At 38.7% G+C, this 27,149-nt stretch overlaps 1 protein-coding gene across 1 annotated transcript in view; it reads left to right on the top strand.

Annotated features, from left to right (window-relative positions):
* Nucleotides 1–22,500, top strand: part of Dhc1 (Dynein heavy chain 1) — a 443,578-nt gene extending 421,078 nt beyond the window's left edge. The window contains exon 59 of the mRNA XM_068227758.1: nt 22,114–22,500. Within this exon, the coding sequence (XP_068083859.1) occupies nt 22,114–22,500 (387 nt within the window). The remainder of the gene's footprint in view (nt 1–22,113) is intronic.
* Nucleotides 22,501–27,149: the final 4,649 nt, after the last annotated feature.

Genomic DNA, 27,149 nt, shown 5'->3' with positions numbered 1-27,149 from the left:
CTCGTTGGCCATTTTTGTTCTGTACTTAACATCTCTTCAACACGTACTAAATGTATGTAACATGACCTAATGGGTTGAAAGTCTGTTTCGATTACAATGCGGTCGTGAAAATTCAATATTCATTGACTCGGCCCTCAACGGGCGACTTAAACGCACTCTACAGTGTGATGGCCGTAGTGCCAGACCTGTAGCTTAGATCCTTTCCAACAGAACAAAGATGGCCTAGGCCACCATAGCTTAATTGGTAGAGCAACCGACGCAAAATCAGGAGGTTGTGGATCGGATCCCACTGGTGTCAGGTCGGCCATTTTTGTTCTGTACTTAACATCTCTTCAACACGTACTAAATGTATGTAACACGACCTAATAGGTTGAAAGCCTGTTTCGAATACCTATAAGCACTGATTTGTGAATTAACAGAAGATTATTGAGCTTTACTCACCTTAAACATCTGATTCCTCGCTAACAAGAGAATTCGCACAGGCCAAGATATGTAAGAATAATGGTCTGTTGCTATGTTCTTAGGCTTAAACACTTATTATCACAATGAGGGATTTCAGTAAATAAAGAAAGAGTAGGTTAACTACAATGATGACACGTTGTAGAGAAACAATGCAAACTCAAAAGCTGTGTAACAAGGAAGGAAACCAGCGTGGGAATCTGCTACACAGGAATCTACATTTAGCATCACATGACCAAGCGACTGCACGTTTGTCGTGGTGTCATTTAATGTGTAATTCAAACTCAGAAATGGTGGTTAGTCACTTGATACAAAATTTTAATTTAATGATTGAGAGGTTGGTGTTTGGTCAAAATTAATTTGTCGCAAAATCACATTGAGAATAAAAGCCCAAACAATTAACTATATAAAATTTACACCTTTAGCTACCAGATGGTGCAACAATCTAAAAAAAAATCAATTTTGGTGCTTGGTCAGGTGATGCATAACACAATCCAATTGGCAGTCATACAAATTTTAGTGAAAAATGGAAGGGTATATATAGCTACTTTAAGGCAGAAACAGGTTCCAAGAAGGACATTCCAGGACCATTAATGACGAAGGGGAGTGTGTATGTGATGATCTTCAAAAGGAGAAGTATTCAGTCAGCAGTATGTATTGTTGGTTACAAGGATAATGTCCAGTTGGAGGAGGTGATGAATACTAAAGAAGTATTAAAATTTATCTTAGATAACAACAACATTTACAATAAGATACAAAAGTTGAAAACTAGAAAAACGGCAGGAATTGATAAGATTTCGGGGGATAAACTAAAGACAATCGGTTGGGATATAATACCATATCTGAAGTACTTATTTGATTATTGTTTGCAGGAAGGAGCTATACCTAATGAATGGAGAGTTGCTATAGTAGCCCCTGTATATAAAGGAAATGGTGATAGACATAAAGCTGAAAATTACAGGCCAGTCAGTTTGACATGCATTGAATGTATGCTTTGGGAAAGCATTCTTCCTGATTATATTAGACATGTTTGCAAATTTAATAACTGGTTCAATAAAAGACAGTTTGGGTTTAGGAAAGGTTATTCCACTGAAGCTCATCTTATAGGATTCCAGCAAGATATAGCAGATATCTTGGATTCAGGAGGTCAAATGGATTGTATCAAGATTGACCTGTCTAAGGCATTTGATAGGGTGGATCATGGGAGACTACTGGCAAAAATTAGTGCAATTAGACTAGACAAAAGAGTGACTGAATGGGTGGCTATATTTCTAGAAAATAGATCTCAGAGAATTAGAGTAAGCGAAGCTTAATAATTAAGAAGTGAATTCCTCAAGGCAGTATTATTGGACTTTTATGTGTTCTTATATATATATAAATGATATGAGTAAAGAAGTGGATTGCACATTATAAATTTCATATTAGAGCCCGTATTCTCAAAGTATCAACTTGTGAAAATTTGAATTTATGATTCCACCTTTACAGTACTGCAACTACTCAAATTTTCACAAGTTAAAGAAGTGGAATCCGAGATAGGGCTTTTTTTTGGATGATGTTATTCTGTATAGAATAATATATAAGTTACAAGATTGTGAGCAACTGCAAAATGTTGTGAGATGGATAGTACGCAATGGTATGATGATAAACAGAATTAAAACTCAGTTGATGAGTTTCACAATAGGAAAAGTCCTCTCAGTTTTAATTACTGCATTGATGGGGTGAAAGTTCCTTATGGGAATCATTGTTAAGTACCTAGGAGTGAATTAATGGAGAAATGAACAGGTTAATTGTAACCCCTCCTTTTTACAGAAAGGTACCCATAATATAAATTACATATAAAACAAGTAATGATGTAATAATCCAAAATAACAAACCTGAATGAATAACATCAGCCGATGATACACCAGGAAAAACATTTTAAATTTCAACAACACATGGCTACGCAGGGTGACCATCATGACAACTAGAGAAAAGGATGAATGGGATGCAGGCCAGGAAACCCTACAGAGGACAAGTTCTTACGTGACGTTGTAGGGAAAGAAACGCGAGAGCATTAACACTTTAGTCTTATTTACTCATAATAAATAATTCTAACAAGGTATAAAACACCAATTAAAAGGATAACATTATCAATTAAGAACAAGATTAAATCAAACCATGAGGTTCCTATCAGTGGTTCTTCAGAAAATTAAATATCTACACAATATCACAATTACATTTAAATAGGTGACCATAACTTTGACGATGAAATTTACAAGGAAAATTTAACAGGGAATATGACATAATTACAACCATCTTACAAGGCAAATACAAAAGCGTTTACAAGAAAAGAAAGCAACGGAAATTTAAATTTAGCACACAGGCCTTTAGAGGTGCAGTCCTCTCCTAATACACATCAGCGAGGGACGCATAGCTCAACAGGTGTACACTAAATTGACACGGAATTACTGGAAGCAACTCGGAAGGAAAAATTAAAATTTACATTTACACAAAAGGTTAACAAAAGGAATTGCCTCCAAAACAAAGGATATGCCTAGCTGACGAACTAAGGCATTACAAAACAAAATGATGAAAACCAGGGTCTAAGGCAAATTCCGAACAAATGTATTCACATATTAATTTAACATTTGATAAAAGAAAACAGGCTTACCCCGGGATGACTAGAGCCACTGAGCGGACCACGTCACAAGGTGCGTCCAGTCATTAAGACGTACAAAAACCAAAGACGCTGAACAGAGCCTTGCTCCTGCTAAGGAGCCCAAAGGCCGGAAATTGAGAAATACTCAAACAGCCAATCAGGGAAGCTACCTATGATTCGACCAGACGTTTCTCCAATACAATTTATCGTTATTTTCACCAATCGCATTACAGCACCATATATGGTAATATGGGAAATATATTCTAGAGGTTTCGATTGCGAAACTCAGCGATTTCGTGATCGAAGCCTCCTCGTGGCAACTACAGGGTGATACAAAAAATGGGTTACAACATGTACACTTCTGGAGATCTCAAATACCTAAAATTAATGTCAATGTGTCTTTTCCTTTTAACACTCCATTATTAAATAAATATAATTGTCTCTTCTGTGAGTCCTGAAAATTCTCTAAATCCACCAAATTTCAAAACAAATAAAACACATAAAAATTTACATAAATTTACAGCAACAAAAAAACATTCAATTGAATTCTTCAAAAATGTCAGTTCCTTAGTTTCTTTCAATGACAGTTTCATGACAAATTTTTAGTATAATGTCAAGAATTAAATGATTCCACCGACTTTATTAACTCACCACCAGCAACATTAATTGCAGATGATATTGTGATTTGGGGTGAAGAGAACATGAAGGTTCAAGAACAATTGAATGTGGTGAATGGGAAGATTGAAGAATGTGGATTGAAAATAAGTTTAGAAAAAAGTAAAACTCATGTTATGACTAGAGGGAAGAAGGAAGGGAAAGGTCATATTGGACTTGCAGACAAGCCCCTGGATGTATTAGAGACGTTCAAATACCTGCGGAGTGAATTAATGGAGAATGCTCGACTGGTTGCTGAAATTAGTAAGAGGATTCAAGCTGTAAGCTGTGTCTATCATAGTGTAAGAAGCATGTTATGGGACAGAGATGAGCCAATGAAAGCAAAAGAAACTATGTACAAGATGTATTATATACCCATAACAACTTATGGAGCAGAAACTTGGACAATGACAAAGAAGGATGGGAGTCAAGTACAGACAGCCAAAATGAAGTTCTTGAAAAGTATGATACAGGAGAGTAGAAGAGACAAAATAAGGAATGAGAAAATCCGGGAAGAAATTGGAGTGGAAAAACTGAATGATAGAATAGAGAAGAGCCAATTCAGATGGTTTGGGCACATAAAGCAAATGAGTGATGAAAGAATGCCAAAAAAAGGTAATGTAAATTCAAATGCAAGGAAGGAGAGGCCACCGAAGACCATGATTGAGTTGGAAGGACACAATCCAACACTGTATTATAGAAAGAAACCTGGACTGAGACACAGTGTTGAAGGAGGAGTGGAGGAAAGACCAAAGAATGTGGAGAGGAACCATATTTGCCCCTACTGAGCCCTACTGGGAAATGATGATGATGGTGATGATGTTGGTACCTTGGTGTTAATATAAGGAAAGATCTTCATTGGGGTAATTACATAAATGACACTGTAAATAAAGGGTACAGATAACTGCACATGATTATGACGGTATTTAGGGGTTGTGGTAAGGATGTAAAGGAGAGGGCATGTAAGTCTCTGGTAATGTCTCAACTAGAGGATGGTTCCAGTGTATGGGACCCTCACCAGGATTACTTGATTCAAGAACTGGAAAGAATAAAATTTGATGATGTTTGTTCTTTAAAGGGACCTAACATCTAAGGTCAGCTGCCCTTCTTGATTTGTTCTTGGTGATTTCCAATAAAAGAGTAGCGTTACAAAAATGTCGCGAAGTTTGGGCTGGGAAGACTTGGAAGAAAGGAGATGAGTTGTTCGACTAAGCAGTATGTTCCAATCTGTCAGTGGAAAGATGGCATGGAACGACATTAGTAGACGAATAAGTTTGATCTGTGTCTTTATAAGTAGGAAGGATCAGAATATGAAGATGAAGTTGGAATTCAGGAGGACAAACTGGGTGAAACGTAACCCCCAGGAAAACAGGAATGACGTTGCGCTCAACAAACGCCATAGGGGTTACGAGTACGATGAATAAGGAAAGGTGAACAAGAAAAATATACAACACACCAACACATTAAGAAATCAACTTACTCAGAAACAAGCAGAATAAATGGAAGTTGAGATGAAAATCAACCCCATATAAAAAAAAGACTGGATCCCCGGGATAATGCTGAGTAAAACTACTAAAGAAAAGCACTGGTATTCCTTAAATTAAACATATAATTTTTGGAAGAAAAAAATTAAATCAATTAATTTTTTAAAATATAAGAATATATCTGGAAAATAAATGAATAATTTAACAAGGAAAATATTGTAGATGTAAAGAAAATTACTAAATTGACAATAACTAAGTTGGTACCTACATCATTAGATTTTAAACAAAATTTTAAGCTTCTCAAATATAAAAATGTTAAGTGTGGGACGAATAGTTAGGCTGAATAAACGTGAAGGTTTTATACCAATTCCTAGTGGAGGTATAACCCACCAAAAATATGACCTGAGGCATAGATCCATTAACAGACAAATGGAAATGAAAATGTAAGGACAACCCAGAAGAAAAATATTTAAACACACAAACAAGCCCCAAAATTATTTTTAAAAAATCAGTCACCGATCAATCAAACCGAATTTCCAAATAAAATCATATGGATCAGTAAACAAACTAAATCAAATCACATGAGTGACAGAATAGTAATAATCGCAGACAGAGTAACTCAAGGCGTCCATACACACTGAGTATCAACAATGATCCAACCCATATATAAAACTAAAACAAATCAGCGTCCCCACATGAGAACAAAAGAAAGAAGATCAAGATCAGGTAACAATGACATAACCGGGCGAGTTGGCCGTGCGCGTAGAGGCGCGCGGCTGTGAGCTTGCATCCGGGAGATAGTAGGTTCGAATCCCACTATCGGCAGCCCTGAAAATGGTTTTCCGTGGTTTCCCATTTTCACACCAGGCAAATGCTGGGGCTGTACCTTAATTAAGGCCACGGCCGCTTCCTTCCAACTCCTAAGCCTTTCCTATCCCATCGTCGCCATAAGACCTATCTGTGTCGGTGCGACGTAAAGCCCCTAGCAAAAAAAAAAAACAATGACATAATTACCGTAAAGTGGGGTAACTTCGGCCATACAGGGTAACTTCGGCCACTGATGAATAGTAACACTTATTTTCTCCTGCCTCCTATACTGGAAAAGATGAACCACTTGCAACAACTAAAATGCACATACAACAGAATGCTCTATCAACACTCGGTAGTCCAAATAACATTGGCGGGCTCATTGTTGAGTCAATCGATTTTTTTCTCAGCCCCGACTATTGTCTTGTTTGGTAACAGCAGAAAACAAACTGTTCTCTAGCCCCAGCATTCAATTCTCCATTCCAGTTGTTTATGGGGTCAAAATGTAAGTTCGTCTGGTAACTGATCAACACAATTTGATGCATTTTATTCAAATAGGTTTTTCAGGGAATAGTTTTGTGATAAAAGTCGTCCTCTTCCGGGGTAACTTCGGCCATGCCAAGAACGTACAAGAAAACATTACACGGCCGCGGATATTGTAATTACAATCCTGTTTACTTCAAGAACGCTTTAGAAGAGATTAATAAAGGCACAATAACAATAAACGGGGAAGTTTATCCCGACAGGGAGGGGAAAGACAGTTTCCATTTTCAATGATAAATAGACGATATTAGTTGACATGGACGATACACATTTAAGAACGTGATGACGGCCCAGATGTTTTTTAATTTAGAAGACAGTGTATTATGAGGACAGTCTACAAGATTGCTTCTTTTCTGACCACCTTTTCTCTCCGTACAATTGGGCTTTATGATTTCCGTACCTTTTATTTATTATCTTTTGTACCATTACAAATATTTATGCAATGCAACATGTAATTTGTAATAACATACAATGCTTGTACGCTTAGGCTAAATAAAATAGTTTCTTCTTTGGGGAAAAATTGAATTTGATTACTATACATCTGTTTCACCAAAACTCATTTTAATTTGGTTGTGATTGTTGATACTGGGCATTTTTCAGGTTTTTAAAAAACATTCACAGTGGCCGAAGTAACACTACATCAAAGAAAACTTTGTTTCTTGAGTTATTTTTATGGCGGCCGAAGTTACCCCAAAACACGGGGTAACTCCGGCCACTCTTTCGATAATCATTATTCATTACTGAATAACAATGAGAATTACGTTCATATTTAAAAATGAAGAACAAATATGGCAGCATTTATATTATATTTTTCAGAAAATTAGAGGGAATATTTCACATTTTATTTTCTAAAATATACGAAAAAGTGGCCGAAGTTACCCCGTTTTACGATACATCATAGGACAAAAATTGAAGGGAGGACAAATGCAAAATGCAAATTAAAGAAAATAATTTAAATCTTGAAAAACTCCACTAGAAATTCATAAATTCCCACGACATCAAAAAAAAAATCACCCTTTTGGATGTTACACTTAACATATGGGTTTCAAAATAATTACAATATTCTAATGTTTAAGGCATCCCAAGAATTAATAAATTTACTTAGACATTTCCTCCTAAAAGACATGTATATATATAAAATGTAAATAATAATTAAGCAATACTAAATTTTAAATAATTGGAGATAAAATATCCATAAAAAATTAATATTTATGAAGCAAAAAAATAATAAATTTTAAATTTAGGAAGAAGAGGAAAGAAAATTGTGATTTACTGAGCTCATGAGGTCAACATGAGGCAATTACAGAATCAAATCTACATACATACATACATTATCATTATAGACTGTTATGCCTTTCAGCGTTCAGTCTGCAAGCCTCTGAGAATTTACTAAACGTCGCCACAATCCTCGATTTGCAACTAGTGTTGTGGCCTCATTTAGTTCTATACCTCTTATCTTTAGATCGTTAGAAACAGAGTCTAACCATCGTCGTCTTGGTCTCCCTCTACTTCTCTTACCCTCCATAACAGAGTCCATTATTCTCCTAGGTAACCTATCCTCCTCCATTCGCCTCACATGACCCCACCACCGAAGCCGGTTTATGCGTACAGCTTCATCCATCGAGTTCATTCCTAAATTAGCCTTTATCTCCTCATTTCGAGTTCCCTCCTGTCATTGTTCCCACCTGTTTGTACTAGCAATCATTCTTGCTACTTTCATGTCTGTTACTTCTAACTTATGAATAAGATATCCTGAGTCCACCCAGCTTTCGCTCCCATAAAGCAAAGTTGGTCTGAAAACAGACCGATGTAAAGATAGTTTCGTCTGGGAGCTGACTTCCTTCTTACAGAATACTGCTGATTGCAGCTGCGAGCTCACTGCATTAGCTTTACTACACCTTGATTCAATCTCACTTACTATATTACCATCCTGGGAAAACACACAACCTAAATACTTGAAATTATCAACCTGTTCTAGCTTTGTATCACCAATCTGACATTCAATTCTGTTGGATTTCTTACCTACTGACATCAATTTAGTCATTGATGGTTATGAATTTCATGTTTTTGGTCCGTTTTGAACTGAGAATAATATATAAGTAATAATAATAACAACGTAAACGTTTCCACCTTTTCAATACTACAATATATTCACAAAATTACAAATTACACGGTACTAGTTTCGACCCATCTAGGGGTCATCATCAGCCGTATTGGAGCAAAGATCATTTGTGGCGAAATCCTAAGACAATGTTATTTTAAAGAATAACAAGTGAAATGAGATGTTATGGTAATAGTTAATAATACAAGGAATATACATACTAAGAGGTTTTTAACAAAGAATAAAGTATAAATGGGGTGTTGTAAAAATTATAATCATGGAAATCAGTAAGTTCTTGTATTGAAATGAAATATGGCTTAGGAAGAGGGCTTAAGGTGGGGCTGAAGGGTGCGGGAGAAAGTGTACATATTTCATTGATGGTTATGAATTTCATGTTTTTGGTCCGTATTGAACTGAGAATAATATATAAGTAATAATAATAACAACGTAAACGTTTCCACCTTTTCAATACTACAATATATTCACAATATATATTTCATTTCAATACAAGAACTTACTGATTTCCATGATTATAATTTTTACAACACCCCATTTATACTTTATTCTTTGTTAAAAACCTCTTAGTATGTATATTCCTTGTATTATTAACTATTACCATAACATCTCATTTCACTTGTTATTCTTTAAAATAACATTGTCTTAGGATTTCGCCACAAATGATCTTTGCTCCAATACGGCTGATGATGACCCCTAGATGGGTCGAAACTAGTACCGTGTAATTTGTAATTTTGTGAATATATTGTAGTATTGAAAAGGTGGAAACGTTTACGTTGTTATTATTATTACTTATATATTATCAATTTAGTCTTCGAGAGGCTAATTTTCATACCATACTCATTGCACCTATTTTCAAGTTCCAAGATGTTAGACTGCAGGCTTTCGGCACAGTCTGCCATTAGAATCAAATTATCAAATCTGATGCAATTAAATTAATAAACCATAACGGAAGGACCACAATGAAAGTCAAAGAAAAAGGATGAGGGATACCATATCCACCAAATACCAAAATTAATAGTAATAATGCACACACCAGATAATGCACAATAAACCAACCGAAATAATAATAATAATAATAATAATAATAATAATAATAATAATAATAATAATAATAATAATAATAATAATAATAATAATAATAATAATAGAGGGAAAATAAAATTTGGATAAGCAAAAGATTCTTAAATCGGATCAATCAATCAATCAATACTGATCTGCATTTAGGGCAGTCGCCCAGGTGGCAGATTCCCTATTTGTTGTTTTCCTAGCCTTTTCCGAAATGATTTCAAAGAAATTGGAAATTTATTGAACATCTCCCTTGGTAAGTTATTCCAGTCCCTAACTCCCCTTCCTATAAATGAATATTTGCCCCAGTTTGTCCTCTTGAATTCCAACTTTATCTTCATATTGTGATCTTTCCTACTTTTATAGACGCCATTCAAACCTATTCGTCTACTAATGTCATTCCACGCCATCTCTCCACTGACAGCTCGGAACATACCACTTAGTCGAGCAGCTCTTCTTCTTTCTCTCAATTCTTCCCAACCCAAACATTGCAACATTTTTGTAACGCTACTCTTTTGTCGGAAATCACCCAGAACAAATCGAGCTGCTTTTCTTTGGATTTTTTCCAGTTCTTGAATCAGGTAATCCTGGTGAGGGTCCCATACACTGGAACCATACTCTAGTTGGGGTCTTACCAGAGACTTATATGCACTCTCCTTTACATCCTTACTACAACCCCTAAACACCCTCATAACCATGTGCAGAGATCGGTACCCTTTATTTACAATCCCATTTATGTGATTACCCCAGTGAAGATCTTTCCTTATATTAACACCTAGATACTTACAATGATCCCCAAAAGGAACTTTCACCCCATCAACGCAGTAATTAAAACTGAGAGGACTTTTCCTATTTGTAAAACTCACAACCTGACTTTTAGCCCCGTTTATCAACATACCATTGCCTGCTGTCCATCTCACAATATTTTCGAGGTCACGTTGCAGTTGCTCACAATCTTGTAACTTATTTATCACTCTATAGAGAATTACATCATCCGCAAAAAGCCTTACCTCCGATTCCACTCCTTTACTCATATCATTTATATATATAAGAAAACATAAAGGTCCGATAACACTGCCCTGAGGAACTCCCCTCTCAACTATTACAGGGTCAGACAAAGCTTCACCTACTCTAACTCTCTGAGATCTATTTTCTAGAAATATAGCAACCCATTCAGTCACTCTTTTGTCTAGTCCAATTGCACTCATTTTTGCCAGTAGTCTCCCATGATCCACCCTATCAAATGCTTTAGACATGTCAATCGCGATACAGTCCATTTGACCTCCAGAATCCAAGATATCTGCTATATCTTGCTGGAATCCTACAAGTTGAGCTTCAGTGGAATAACCTTTCCTAAAACCGAATTGCCTTCTATCGAACCAGTTATTAATTTCACAAACATGTCTAATATAATCAGAAAGAATGCCTTCCCAAAGCTTACATACAATGCATGTCAAACTTACTGGCCTGTAATTTTCAGCTTTATGTCTATCACCCTTTCCTTTATACACAGGGGCTACTATAGCAACTCTCCATTCATCTGGTATAGCTCCTTCGGCCAAACAATAATCAAATAAGTACTTCAGATATGGTACTATATCCCAACCCATTGTCTTTAGTATATCCCCAGAAATCTGATCAATTCCAGCCGCTTTTCTACTTTTCAACTTTTGTATCTTATTGTAAATGTCATTGTTATCATACGTAAATTTTATTACTTCTTTGGCCTTAGTCTCTTCCTCTATCTTGACATTATCCTTGTAACCAACAATCTTTACATACTGCTGACTGAATACTTCTGCCTTTTGAAGATCCTCACATACACACTCCCCTTGTTCATTAATTATTCCTGGAATGTCCTTCTTGGAACCTGTTTCTGCCTTAAAATACCTATACATACCCTTCCATTTTTCACTAAAATTTGTATGACTGCCAATTATGCTTGCCATCATGTTATCCTTAGCTGCCTTCTTTGCTAGATTCAATTTTCTAGTAAGTTCCTTCAATTTCTCCTTACTTCCACAGCCATTTCTAACTCTATTTCTTTCCAGTCTGCACCTCCTTCTTAGTCTCTTTATTTCTCTATTATAATAAGGTGGGTCTTTACCATTCCTTACCACCCTTAAAGGTACAAACCCGTTTTTGCATTCCTCAACAATTTCTTTAAACCCATCCCAGAGTTTGTTTACATTTTTATTTACCGTTTTCCACCGATCATAGTTACTTTTTAGAAACTGCCTCATACCTGCTTTATCAGCCATATGGTACTGCCTAACAGTCCTACTTTTAAGACCTTCCTTTCTATCACATTTATTTTTAACTACCACAAAAACAGCTTCATGATCACTAATACCATCTATTACTTCAGTTTCCCTATAGAGCTCATCTGGTTTTATCAGCACCACATCCAGGATATTTTTCCCTCTGGTTGGTTCCATCACTTTCTGAATCAGCTGTCCTTCCCATATTAACTTATTTGCCATTTGTTGGTCATGCTTCCTGTCGTTCGCATTTCCTTCCCAATTGACATCTGGCAAATTCAGATCTCCCGCTACAATCACATTTCTTTCCATGTCGTTTCCCACATAGCTGACTATCCTATCAAATAATTCCGAATCCGCATCAGTGCTACCCTTTCCCGATCTGTACACTCCAAATATATCAAGTTGCCTATTATCTTTAGAAATGAGCCTTACACCTAGAATTTCATGTGTCTCATCTTTAACTTTCTCGTAGCTTACAAATTCTTCTTTCACCAGAATGAAAACTCCCCCTCCCACTTTTCCTATCCTATCTCTACGATACACACTCCAGTGCCGTGAGAAAATTTCTGCATCCATTATATCATTTCTCAGCCATGATTCAACTCCTATTACAATATCTGGTAAATATATATCTATTAAATTACTTAATTCTATTCCTTTCTTTACAATACTTCTACAGTTCAACACTAACAATTTTATGTCATCCCTACTTGATTTCCAGTTTCCTGCTCCCTTATCACCGCTCCCTAGGCCATCCCGTTTCCCTGAATGTACCTCCCTATTACCCTTCCAAACAAATTTCCTAACTTATACGTACCACTGCGGTTTAAATGAAGGCCATCCGAGCGCAGATCCCTTTCTCCTACCCACCCATTAGGATCTAGAAATTTCACTCCCAGTTTCCCACATACCCACTCCATAGTCTCATTTAAATCCCCAATCACCCTCCAGTCAGTATCCCTCCTACACAGTATTCCACTAATAACAATCTCCGCTTTCTTAAACTTCACCCGTGCTGCATTTACCAGATCCCACACATCTCCAACTATGTTGGTACTTATATCAGCTTGCCTTACGTTGTTGGTACCAACGTGAAACACTACCACCTTCTCCTTCCCCTCCTCCCTCTCTTCTACTTTCCTCAACATCTGCCTCAACCTAATTCCTGGATAACATTCTACCCTGGTTCCCTTTCCTCCACACACTTTCCCCACGTGTCTAACGATGGAATCCCCCATGACCAGAGCCTCAACCCTACCCACCTCATTTGATCCCCTCCCCTCCTGGTCAGCCCTATCTTTCCTGATAGCTGCAGAAGCTACTTCCTCCTCCCTTTTCTCCTTCCCATGACCCTGTTCCACCTGTCTTTTCCTATCCTCTACTCTACATTTCCCTTTCCTACCTTTTCCCTTCCTCCTACTTCCACGCATCTCAGCAACAGTTCCCTGTCCCTCATCTTCCCTCTGTTGTTCTACCTGGAGTGACTCGTACCGATTTCGCACAGACACCTGTCCTGAATTCTGATCCTGAATAGAGCCCTTGGCCTGCAATCTCCTTCCCCTTAGAACATTAGACCACCTGTCTTCTACAACTCCTCCCTTTCCTTCCCCTCCCTCTTGTACACCTACTGTAACCTGTACATTGTTTGAGGGAGTCCTATCTTCCTTCCCGTCTTCTGTGAGAATCCTAATTATCTCCCTCAAACTTTCCAACTCCTCCCTCATACCCCTCAATGCCTCACCACACCCACAATAAGTACACTCGCGCTCCTTAGCCATTCTTTACGGGGGGAAAATTAAATAAATAAATAAATAAAATAAAATAACTTATTTGCCAAAAAATAAATGAACGGAGGGATATATTGTCTGGGATAGTACACAACAATAAGGTAATTAATATACGACTACACTACAATACTACTTAGTCGTGCTCTATTATTATTATTTTTTTAATCCTACAACCCCTAACAGGATAAAAGCTGCTGTTAATTACTGAATATCGAAAGTAATACACATCATCCGACTCCTACGGAACTTTCCTTCATCTTGGCAGATGATGGCTGAGACATGGCTAGATGGGTCTTCTCTCAGTCTAGTCTAATGGCAGACAGCCACTTTCAGAAGGCGACCATACAAGCGCTAGCGTCAGGCGAATTACGTGCGCTCTGGCGGGAGAGTCCGTACACAAGACGAGTAAGTTTATTCACTGTCAGGTAGCGTCAGAGTCCACAACAGCCACACACAACAGATGCAGGCCGCAGCTAAAGAATCTTTCAAAATAAACATATGACGAACATAAATTTTTAAATGACCGGCAGAAAATGATGATGATGATGATGATGATGATGATGATGATGATGATGATGCTTGTTGTTTAAAGGGGCCTAACATCTAAGGTCATGAGCCCCAGCAGAAAATATAGACAATGTACAAACACTTGGGAATTCAACTTGATGTACCGTCCAGAAACATAATTTAGAATACCACAGTTTATAGTAGAAAGTTTAATTTCTTATGATTAACATTGTCACTTAATAACGTTACATGGGGCAAATATTCGTTTATAGAAACGGGAGTTAGGGATTGGAATAACTTATCAAGGTGATATTTCAATAAATTTCCAATTTCTTTGAAATCATTTAAGAAAAGGCCAGGAAAACAACAGAGAGAATCTGCCACCTGGGTGACTGCCCTAAATGCAGATCAGCAGTGATTGAGTTTGCTCTTATATAAGTGGCAAGAAAGATGTAGTGGTGGGGATTATTGTTTAATTAACCTGTTTGCCCATGAAAGTACATGAGCTGACTGCAACAGCAAAATAATATTTAAATCCATATATATATAAAATAAGAGTTTTGTCTGTAATTTGCTCAGAATTTGAAAAGAATGGTATTTCTGTATCGGTTATATCCTCAGTAACAAGGAAATGCACTTTTTACTTTTCCGTAATTTCTATCTGTCTGTATGTTTATACATGGATCACGAGAAATGGCTGAAGAGAACTTAATGAAAATCAGTATATAAAGCCAGGGGATCAGCCACTACAATCTAGGATATAAATCACTTTATTCACTCTGAGTGAAATTACAGTTTAGGGGAAGGCCTAAAATTTAATCTTCAAATACATTGACTGACAGAGCAAATGCAACACCAAGGAGGAGTGGTTCGAAAGGGATGAAAGTTGGGGAAAAAACAGAGTCGGCACGGAGGAATAATTGATGTTTATTTCAAACCGATATGCAGGTTACACAATGCGCACGGCATCGACTCAGTAGGATGTAGGACCACCGCACGCGGCGATGCACGCAGAAACACGTCGAGGTACAGAGTCAATAAGAGTGCGGATGGTGTCCTGAGGGATGGTTCTCCATTCTCTGTCAACCATTTGCCACAGTTGGTCGTCCGTACGAGGCTGGGGCAGAGTTTGCAAACGGCGTCCAATGAGATCCCACACGTGTTCGATTGGTGAGAGATCCGGAGAGTACGCTGGCCACGGAAGCATCTGTACACCTCGTAGAGCCTGTTGGGAGATGCGAGCAGTGTGTGGGCGGGCATTATCCTGCTGAAACAGAGCATTGGGCAGCCCTTGAAGGTACGGGAGTGCCACCGGCCGCAGCACATGCTGCACGTAGCGGTGGGCATTTAACGTGCCTTGAATATGCACTAGAGGTGACGTGGAATCATACGCAATAGCGCCCCAAACCATGATGCCGCGTTGTCTAGTGGTAGGGCACTCCACAGTTACTGCCGGATTTGACCTTTCTCCACGCCGACGCCACACTCGTCTGCGGTGACTATCACTGACAGAACAGAAGCGTGACTCATCGGAGAACACGACATTCTGCCATTCCCTCATCCAAGTCGCTCTAGCCCGGCACCATGCCAGGCGTGCACGTCTATGCTGTGGAGTCAATGGTAGTCTTCTGAGCGGACGCCGGGAGTGCAGGCCTCCTTCAACCAATCGACGGGAAATTGAAGAATGGCGGTTGACGTGGCGTGCGGGGCTGCCCCTCGCTTGCTGACGTCACTCGGGCTGCGTCTGGACCCCTCGCACGTGCCACATGTCCCTGCGCCAACCATCTTCGCCACAGGCGCTGCACCGTGGACACATCCCTATGGGTATCGGCTGCGATTTGACGAAGCAACCAACCTGCCCTTCTCAGCCCGATCACCATACCCCTCGTAAAGTCGTCTGTCTGCTGGAAATGCCTCCGTTGACGGCGGCCTGGCATTCTTAGCTATACACGTGTCCTGTGGCACACGACAACACGTTCTACAATGACTGTCGGCTGAGAAATCATGGTACGAAGTGGGCCATTCGCCAACGCCGTGTCCCATTTATCGTTCGCTACGTGCGCAGCACAGCGGCGCATTTCACATAATGAGCATACCTCAGTGACGTCAGTCTACCCTGCAATTGGCATAAAGTTCTGACCACTCCTTCTTGGTGTTGCATTTGCTCTGTCAGTCAGTGTATTTATCCTATTAGTGGTCCTGTCAATAAATACTACAAAACTAAAGATATATAGAATTAAATTTCCAATCATTTATATCTTATACATTTTTACCGTACCGGTTATAATAACTCAGATATTCATGAATTTTTATTTTTGTTGCTAAGTCCATACCAACGCCAAGTCACGAGAAAATGGGTTAACAGTGTTTAATGAAAATCTGTATATACAGTCGGGAAATAAGAAACTACAGTCTAAGCTAAAAACAATTTTATTCACCCTGGATAAAATTGCAGTTTAGGGGAAGGTGCCCAAAATTTAATTTTTAAATACATATGTTATTGGTATAAAGTTATAGAGAATTTCCGATCATTTATGTTTTATGGTTCATGTTTGTGGGTTACTGTAGTCACGTCCTAGTTCGTGAACCATGGGCAATGGCTGAGTGGCCCAGTAAGTGGTTCTGAGAGTCGGGATACCAGTTGCTATGGAATGGGAGTGGGCATCTCGGACATATTCTGAGTCATGGTCCGGCTAGGACTATACAATTCACCGGTGGTCCATAACCCGTTAGAGGAGAGATCCTCACTTGGACTATGTGCAAGTAAGGTAGCATCCTGCTTCATGAATTTACCGAGCTCAGAACATTTTAAGCAAGCCTCGGACCTATGGGAGTAACGGAGTTCCACTCCCATTTGACAGGCGAGGGAATCCTTGGAAACAACTTGGCGAACGAAATGGAATTCGATGGGGAGCTATCAATATTAATGGGGCTTATGGAAGAAAGAAGGTAGAATTGGCTGAGTCAGCAAAGAGGATGCATCTGGATGTGCTAGGAGTAAGTGATATTTGGGTAAGGGGAGATAACGAGGAAGAGATAGGAGATTATAAAGTGTACTTGACGGGTGTTAGAAAGGGAAGGGCAGAGTCTGGGGTAGGGCTCTTTATCAGGAATACCATTGCACGCAACATAGTTTCTGTTAGGCACATACATGAGCGAATGATGTGGGTGGATTTGTCAGTTGGAGGAATTAGTACAAGAATTGTGTCCGTATATTCACCATGTGAGGGTGCAGATGAGGATAAAGTTGACAAGTTTTATGAAGCATTGAGTGACATCATGGTCAGGGTCAGCAGCAAATATAGAATAGTGCTAATGGGCGATTTCAATGCAAGAGTTGGGAATAGAACTGAAGGATACGAAAGTGTGATTGGTAAATGTGGGGAAGGTATGGAAGCTAATGGGAATGGGAAGCGTTTGCTGAACTTCTGTGCTAGTATGGGTTTAGCTGTTACGAATACATTCTTCAAGCATAAGGCCATTCACCATTACACATGAGAGGCTAGGGGTACCAGATCCATAATAGACTATATCTTAACAGACTTTAAATTCAGGAAATCTGTTAGGAATGTACGAGTTTTTTGCGGATCTTTCGATGATACAGACCACTATCTGATCTGTAGTGAACTAAGTATCTCTAGGCCTAGGGTAGAGAAAGTGAAATCTGTCTGCAAATGAATAAGGGTAGAAAATCTCCAGGATGAGGAAATTAGACAGAAGTACATGGATATGATTAGTGAGAAGTTTCGAACAGTAGACTGTAAGCAGGTTCAGGATATAGAAAGTGAATGGGTGGCATACAGGGATGCTGTAGCAGAAACAGCAAGGGAATGCCTAGGAACAATTGTGTGTAAAGATGGGAAAAGGCAAACATCTTGGTGGAATGATGAAGTGAGAGCAGCCTGTAAACGTAAAAAGAAGCTTATCTATCAGAAATGGCTCCAAACAAGGGCCGAGGCAGACAGGGATTTGTACGTAGATGAAAGAAACAGAGCAAAGCAAATAGTTTTTGAATCCAAAAAGAAGTCATGGGAAGATTTTGGTAATAACCTGGAAAGGCTAGGTCAAGCAGCAGGGAAACCTTTCTGGACAGTAAAAAATTATTTTAGGAAGGGAGGGAAAAAGGAAATGAGCAGTGTTTTGAGTAATTCAGGTGAACTCATAATAGATCACAGGGAATCACTGGAGAGGTGGAGGGAATATTTTGAACATCTTCTCAATGTAAAAGGAAATCATCCTGGTGGTGTTGCAAATAGCCAAGCTCATGGGGAGGAGGAAAATGATGTTGGTGAAATTATGCTTGAGGAAGTGGAAAGGATGGTAAATAAACTCCATTGTCATAAGGCAGCAGGAATAGATGAAATTAGACCTGAAATGGTGAAGTATAGTGGGAAGGCAGGGATGAAATGGCTTCATAGAGTAGTAAAATTAGTGTGGAGTGTTGGTAAGGTACCTTCAGATTGGACAAAAGCAGTAATTGCACCTATCTATAAGCAAGGGAACAGGAAGGATTGCAACAACTATCGAGGTATCTCATTGATTAGTATACCAGGCAAAGTATTCACTGGCATCTTGGAAGGGAGGGTGCGATCAGTCGTTGAGAGGAAGTTGGATGAAAACCAGTGTGGTTTCAGACCACAGAGAGGCTGTCAGGATCAGATTTTCAGTATGCGCCAGGTAATTGAAAAATGCTAGGCAGTTGTGTTTATGTTTCGTTGATCTAGAGAAAGCATATGACAGGGTACCGAGGGAAAAGATGTTCACTATACTGGGGGACTATGGAATTAAAGGTAGAATGAGTTCTTGGTTCAGGGTACTTACAGGGGTTAGACAAGGCTGTAATCTTTCACTTTTGCTGTTCGTAGTTTACATGGATCATCTGCTGAAAGGTATAAAATGGCAGGGAGGGATTCCATTAGGTGGAAAGTAGTAAGCAGTGTGGTCTATGCTGATGACTTAGTCTTAATGGCAGACTGTGCCAAAAGCCTGCAGTCTAATATCTTGGAACTTGAAAATAGATGCAATGAGTATGGTATGAAAATTAGCCGCTCGAAGACTAAATTGATGTCAGTAGGTCAGAAATGCAACAGAATTGAATGTCAGATTGGTGATACAAAGCTAGAACAGGTCGATAATTTCAAGTATTTAGGTTGTGTGTTCTCCCAGGATGGTAAGATGGTGAGATTGAATCAAGGTGTAGTAAAGCTAATGCAGTGAGCTCGCAGTTGCGATCAGCAGTATTCTGTAAGAAGGAAGTCAGCTCCCAGACGAAACTATCTTTACATCGGTCTGTTTTCAGACCAACTTTGCTTTATGGGAGCGAAAGCTGGGTGGACTCAGGATATCTTATTCGTAAGTTAGAAGTAACAGACATGAAAGTAGCAAGAATGATTGCTAGTACAAACAGGTGGGAACAATGACAGGAGGGTACTTGGAATGAGGAGATAAAGGCTAATTTAGTAATGAACTCAATAGATGAAACTGTACGCATAAATCGGCTTCGGTGGTGGGGTCATGTGAGGCGAATGGAGGAGGATAGGTTACCTAGGAAAATTATGGACTCTGCTATGGAGGGTAAGAGAAGTAGAGGGAGATGAAGACGACGATGGTTAGTCTCAGTTTCTAACGATTTAAAGATAAGAGGTATAGAACTAAATGAGGCCACAACACTAGTTGCAAATCGAGGATTGTGGCGACGTTTAGTAAATTCACAGAGGCTTGCAGACTGAACGCTGAAAGGCATAACAGTCTACAATGATAATGTAATGTATGTATGTATGTTATGTTTTATTCACTTTACAGTACCGACTGTAATAAGATTGGTATTTCAGAGTCTGAAGAAAATTAAACGTGAAGGCCTACAATATCGAAAGCGCATGACATTGATCAACAATAACATTACATTGACCATTGTTTTTTTGTGTTGTTCTTTGTCTCTTATGCTGCCGCTCAACTCCGATAGGTGGGAGTGCTCTGCATACCGAGTACAACAGCCTGACTGAATATTAGCAGGAAATAGCTGTGGAGTTAGAAATCTTTCTTCTTTAGCATGTCATTCCTCTGGTTCATATATTATCTGATACTGCTGGTACGTAACACACTGGTTCATCATAGTATTCCAACTATTCGATCCCTACTTTGACCCGCTGTTTTGAATGGGCATTGTGCCCACTTAAGGCAGAGACTCGCGTAGTAGTAGTAGTAGTAGTACCAGCAGCAGCAGCAGCAGCAGCAGTAGTAGTAGTAGTAGTAGTAGTGGTGGTGGTAGTGGTAGTAATATTTGTTGTTGTAGTAGTTGTAGTAGTAGTATGACCTGGTCTAGAATTACAATTTAAGCCTATTCCATATTATAGCACCACAGTTCACTAAATAACTCATAATTCAACCCTGAAAAGAGCCATTTCTTAAGAAGAGCTTCTTCCTATTCACTTTTCAAATTCTACATTCATTTTATTCCAAATTAGCAGTGAAGAGGAGACTTCTCCTCTGGCTTGGAGAAAAAATTTGCCTTCAAGTCAGAAAGATTTTTCTGCCGCCAGTGTAGTGAATTGAGATTTTCCAACTCATCTGATACTCCTAGGAAACATATTAGTAAAAGGGCATACTTTTTGCCCTGGAACTCTCCACTATTAAAAAAACCCTCCCCCTCCCCCCAAAAAAAGACAAAGAGTGTTTACGGATCACGGCTGTCTGTGGCCAGGTCATTTCAGCTCTGGAACTTTGGACTGTTAGATCAGCAGCATAGTACTGTTCATTGAAAGTGAGAAAATGTGTGGTTTTTCATTTGATCGAGTATTTCATATGAAAGCATTGCTTTTACTCATGCCTTTCCTACTGATGTCATTGTAATAACCTCTGTTCATTCAGTTGGGAAAACCACTAAAACAGTCTTTCTAAGAATGTAAAAAGCCAAGTGGAGAGTGCATGTCTGCCATTATAATGAAAACTCCCCAACCTGATTGTTACTGATGTTAAGCAAGGGGGCCTACCATTACAATGAAAATTCCCTAAGCCAGTCTTCATATGAGAAAAGACTGGTGACTTCCCCATCACGTTTCTAGGGTAACGTTAGAGCTATGCAATTTAATACAGTCTTGCTTATAACATGCACAATACCTAACCTAGAATTCTGTATACAATATACAGTAGCATTCCGTAAAGAAGCACGGGTACATCAGCTAGTAGATATATACACTCACTCTCACTCACTCCATAGGCTTCTGAGGGACGTGAAGTTCCCGTGCCGATCTCACAATCCTCTTCCATCCTTTTCAATCTTGAGCCTGCTCTTCCCAGTTATCAATTTGGAGGGTCCGGCATACCTTGTTGATCTCCTTCTTCCAGGTGCTTTGGGGTCTTCTTGAAGGTCTTTTCCCATTAAGAGTTCCCTTGTATAGATCTACTGGTGCTCTGTTATCCTGCATCCTCAGTACATGTCTAGCCCAGCGCAGTCTGTTGGATTCTATCACAGCTATTACAGTGTGCTGTAGAGAGAGAGTGTAAATCTAATAATTAGATCTTTTCTGCCAGCTTTGAGAGATAGTATCAAACCATGGTCCAAATATTTTTCTATAAACTTTATTCTCAAAGACTTGCAACTGCTGCTGCTCTTTCTTGGTTATAATCCATGCCTCAGAACCATACAATGTTCAGAAACTTGGGAATTCAACTTGATGTGCCGTCCAGACACATAATTTATTCTATTACCCTTAGGATTTAAGGTATAACTGTGCTTAATTTGGGAGTGCTGAAGCTATATTCACAAAAGTTCAATTGTATGTTTCAGGAAGTGACTCGTGCCCATAAAGGCTGGGCACTTGACTCAGTGGTGCTGCAGAATCTGATCACTCGACATAATAAAGAAGATATGACAGATTCACCACCAGAGGGTGTATATGTGCATGGGTTGTTCCTAGAAGGAGCTAGTCTGGACCGGCGGAGTGGAAAACTGATAGAGAGTAAACCAAAGGTTCTTTATGAACAGATGCCTGTAATCTACATTTATGCTATTAATACCACAGCGGGTAAGGATCCTAAGCTTTATGAGTGTCCTATATATCGCAAGCCACAGAGAACTGATCAGAAATATGTAGGCTCCATTGATTTTGAAACAGATCACAATCCTCGTCACTGGACATTGAGGGGTGTAGCATTGCTCTGTGATATAAAGTAAATAAAGTTATTTTGTTTACTAACTTGATTTTTATTAACCTGTGTATCTCCAATTTGAAATGAATTCGACATTACTGAAGAGGGGAAAGATTCACCTTATTACTACTAAAATCAAATGGCAGCATTTGGATGTGTAACTTTATTTTGAAGTTTCAGGTAAGGAGTAAGGTAGAAAAGTAGTAAGTGACCTTCTATGAATAACTGTAGGAATGTTGTGAAACTATCAGCCAACTTCCTTATACTGGGAAATAAATTTGGACTTCATGAAAGGAATAACAGATGATGGTTCACGATGTATCTAAACAATTTTTGAATGTGTTCTTACCTCATGGAATGCCATTTTGTCAGACCTCACATGGTAATTTTCATTGTAGTAAATTGTGTTGAAGAACAGGCGTGGGAGTCTTGTTTCTTACAATAGGCTATCCAAAGACCAGCGAGGGTGTGTAAACAGCAATGTTTGTCATTTCCAAGGTACAAATGCATAGAAATCTAGGAAACTGGCATCAGGCTTTTCACTGGATTGTCCTAAAATGGAATAACATGGATTATTGTTTGCTGCTCGACTTTCTGATGAAACAGAGGGATGTTCTGGCAGTATGTCTTGACACCATGTCCATGTGAATGCAGACCTGTGAGGCATCCTCTTAATACAAATGAGGAGGTCTGTTCAGTAGATGAGGTCATAAGGGATGCTTGAGAGTAGGTAGCAATTACTTACACATTGTTTTTTTCTCCTTAACTATTGGCAATTTTCCTGGCTAACCAAATCTGCTGACAGTTATGAATTAGTGTCACTCCTCTGTAGTTTTCACACTGCTTCCTGTCTTTTCTTAAATACTGGTATAATGACCCCTTTGTCCACTCCTTTGGAACAGTCTTTTCTCCTCATATCATTCAGAAAAGTCTGTACAACCACTGTTCCTGTATTCTGTCTTGCATTCTATCATTCTGTTTCTCAGCCATTTGCCATGCTTGTTTCTTTTGTTAGACTGTATCCCTTATCCTATCATTCCACCTGGGTATTTCTTGATCTTTCTTCCTTCCTGAAGATGGCATCAGCGAAGGATGTAAGTGAAGATAGCTCCCAGTTCTCTTGCGAAATAATCGGGAATAAGTGTGGTGTAAATAAGAAGCGAGTGAAGAATGGTATCCAATGTGAAACGTGTTAAATTTGGTGCCATTTTGAGTGTATATGTAGTGCTGGTTTCGCTAAAAAGAAGATACTTGGACCTGTGTGAGCTGTGGTGAGAGCAATTTGAATAGCGGAAACAAACCTAAGCCTACAACGGTCAATGAATCGCTGGCGTCTCATTCCTTGGAGGATGGAGGTAATGATAATGTACTTGTAATTCTCTCTTTATTGCAACAGGATTTACAAGCATTAAAAGTGGAGAATGAGATTTTAAAGGAGAAGGTACGTTTACTGGAATCGAAAGTACCGGTACCAGTAAACACTCAGAACACAGGTGGCTCCGTGAATTCTAGCACGTGGTGTCAAGTTGCTTCAGATTCTAGGAGGAAAAGTGTACAGTTAAATAAGGACAACTTTGTAATTGACACCAAAAATAGATTTTCAGCCCTGAGGGAAGTAAGCGATACGCAAGGACTTATCTATATGGGAAGCAGTCAAACATATAGCGTAAAATCCGTTACAAGAAGCGGCAAAGTTAGGCCTAAAATCCCACACAGTGCACCGGCGAAAGTGTCAAACATTCTTACATTTGGTGATAGCCAGACGAGGGGAATTGCGGAGACAATGAACAATGAAGATATTGCAGCATCAGCCGTCATCTATCCTGGAGGCCCAATCAAGAAGGTATTGGAAAACACCGACCAGGCAGCTAGAAATCTCGGAAGTCGTAATGCAGTAGTGATCATCGGCGGGACGAACTACGAAGCTCACAACGATGATAAGAATGTCATTTCTCAACTTAAATGTACACTAGGTAAGCTGACTCACACTAACATCTTTGTAGTGAACGTTCCCCACAGGCATGATTTGATTAGAGACTCGTGTGTGAACATTGAAGTGGACAAAGTTAATACAGATATGGTTAAAACTTGTAAAAATTTTCGTAATACACAGGTAATTGATAGCAGCAGTTTTGAGAGACACTGTTACACAAAGCATGGCCTTCATCTGGTGGGATTTCAGCAGGACATATCAGATCAGTTGGATTCAGGAGGTCAGTTAGATTGCATAGCCATTGATCTTTCAAAAGCCTTTGATAGAGTGGAACATGGAATATTATTAAAGAAATTGGAGGGAATAGGATTGGACGTAAGGGTTACACGTTGGATAAAAGCATTTCTAAATTCAAGGGTTCAGAAAGTCAAAGTAGGAAATAATGTATCGCAGGAAGAGAAAGTTTGGAAGGGAATTGCACAGGGTAGTATAATCGGTCCGTTACTTTTCTTAATATACGCAAATGATTTAGGGAACAATATAACATCAAAAATAAGATTGTATGCAGATGACATAATTGTTTATAGGGAAATAAACAACATTGAGGATTGTTCAGAATTACAAAGGGACCTTGAAAGTATCCAACAATGGGTTGAAGAAAATAATATGAAGGTTAATGGAGGCAAATCAACTGTTACAACTTTTACAAACAGGAGCTTTAAAACTGAATTTGAATATACTTTGGATGAGGTAGTTATCCCAAAAGATGGCAAGTGCAAATACTTAGGTGTGAGATTTGAAAGTAATTTGCACTGGAAGGGTCATATTGATGACATTGTTGGGAAAGCATACAGATCATTACATGTCATAATGAGGCTACTTAAAGGATGCAACAAAGAATTAAAAGAAAAAAGTTACTTGAGTATGGTTCGTCCATTATTGGAATATGCAAACAGTGTTTGGGATCCTCACCAAAAATACCTAATAAAAGAAATAGATAGTGTGCAGAGGAAAGCAGCAAGATTTGTAACAGGGGATTTCAGGAGAAAGAGTAGTGTATCAGAAATGTTAAAGGAACTTGGGTGGGAAACTTTAAGTAAGAGAAGGGAGAAAACTAGACTTACAGGATTATATAGAGCCTATACAGGAGAAGCAGCATGGGGAGATATCCGTGAGAGGCTTCAGTTGGAAAATAATTATATCGGCAGGACTGACCACAAATATAAAATTAGAAGGAATTTTAGCAGAAGCGATTGGGGTAAATTTTCATTCATTGGGAAGGGTGTGAAGGAGTGGAACAGTTTACCAGGGGTAGTGTTTGATCCTTTTCCAAAATCTGTACAGATATTCAAGAAGAGAATAAACAGCAACAGAGAAAATAAATGAAGTGTTAGAGGGCATTCGACCGGTGCAGGTTATTGTAAATAAAAAAATGTGTGTGAATAAATTAATTCCATCCCCTGGTCTAAGGAGTTTGGACAGCCAAAGTAGGGGACTGCCTGTAGGGGTGAAGTACAGTGGGGACTTCGAGGGCCCTGGGACCGCTACGGTAGCTGTGAAGGCCCTTCAGGAACTCTGAAAAGTGGTGGCAAAAGGGGCTCTGGTTAAGACGCAGCAGGTCGTTATGCTACTTAGGATCCAGAACGGGTAAAAAAAAAAATAGTAAATAAATAAATGCAATGTAAATATTAATGTTATACCAGTTTTATAGTATCATTTGAAGCAATTCCACATACTGTATATCAGTTGACTATATTTGTAAGTAGTACAGGAGATATTACAATTAGAATTTTGTAAACAATATAAATTTATTAAGGATGAGCTGTGTGTTTAATAGAAAACATTGTTAGCGTAAATTGTATAATATTGTATTATAGGAAAAATTTTCTTCTCTTGTTAATTTAATATTTAGTGCTTGACAATAATGTATTTTAGTGTACCATTTGCCACTGAGGTAGACACCTCATTTGCAAATAAAGAGATTTTGATTTGATTTGATTTTGATCTAAATAATTCAGGTAAACGAAAGATAGCAAATATTGTTCTAGATTTTATTAATCTTATGTACTGTAAAAAAGGCAACTCCCTTGAGTTATAATACTGAGCAGGAAAACTAGTAGAAAGAGCCAGCAGTACTTCAAGCTGGCTCAGTCAACTAGAAAATGAAACTCAGAAAAGTAAGGAATTTCATGTTACCTAATTGCAACAGTCTAGTTTTAGGGAGGAAGGGGGTCTGAGACTGCTCTTGGTAAACTGTCAGAGTGTAGTAAATAAACAATTAAAATTCGGTACATTGATGGAATCTTATGAGACTGATATGGTGATAGGAGTGGAATCGTGGTTGAGAGAAGGGGTGGGTAATAGAGAAGTTTTTCCAGAAGGGTACACAGTCTATCGTAGAGACCGAGGAGATAAAAAGGGAGGGGGGGTGTTTATTCTGGTGAAGGAAACTTATTGTTCACATGAATGATTTACCGATGAAAGGAATGAAATATTAGGGATAAAATTAGTTTGTCATAATATGAAGGAGGTGGGAATTATAGGAACATACAGGCCTGGAAGAGAGGAAAGAGACATGGAAATATTTGAGAAAATAATAAATTATACTCATAAAAACAATAATAATGATATGGTAATAATTGGGGGAGATTTAAACTTGCCTGAAGTTGAATGGAATGGAGCTGCAAGTGAAGCCCATGAACAGAAACTGGCAAATAAATTAATTTGGGAGTGAGGATTTA

This window comes from Anabrus simplex, chromosome 5 (assembly GCF_040414725.1).
Source record: "Anabrus simplex isolate iqAnaSimp1 chromosome 5, ASM4041472v1, whole genome shotgun sequence".
Taxonomy (NCBI): Eukaryota; Metazoa; Arthropoda; class Insecta; order Orthoptera; family Tettigoniidae; genus Anabrus; species Anabrus simplex.
The sequence above is the reverse complement of the archived record's forward strand: the minus strand, read 5'-3'. Positions and strand labels throughout refer to the sequence as shown.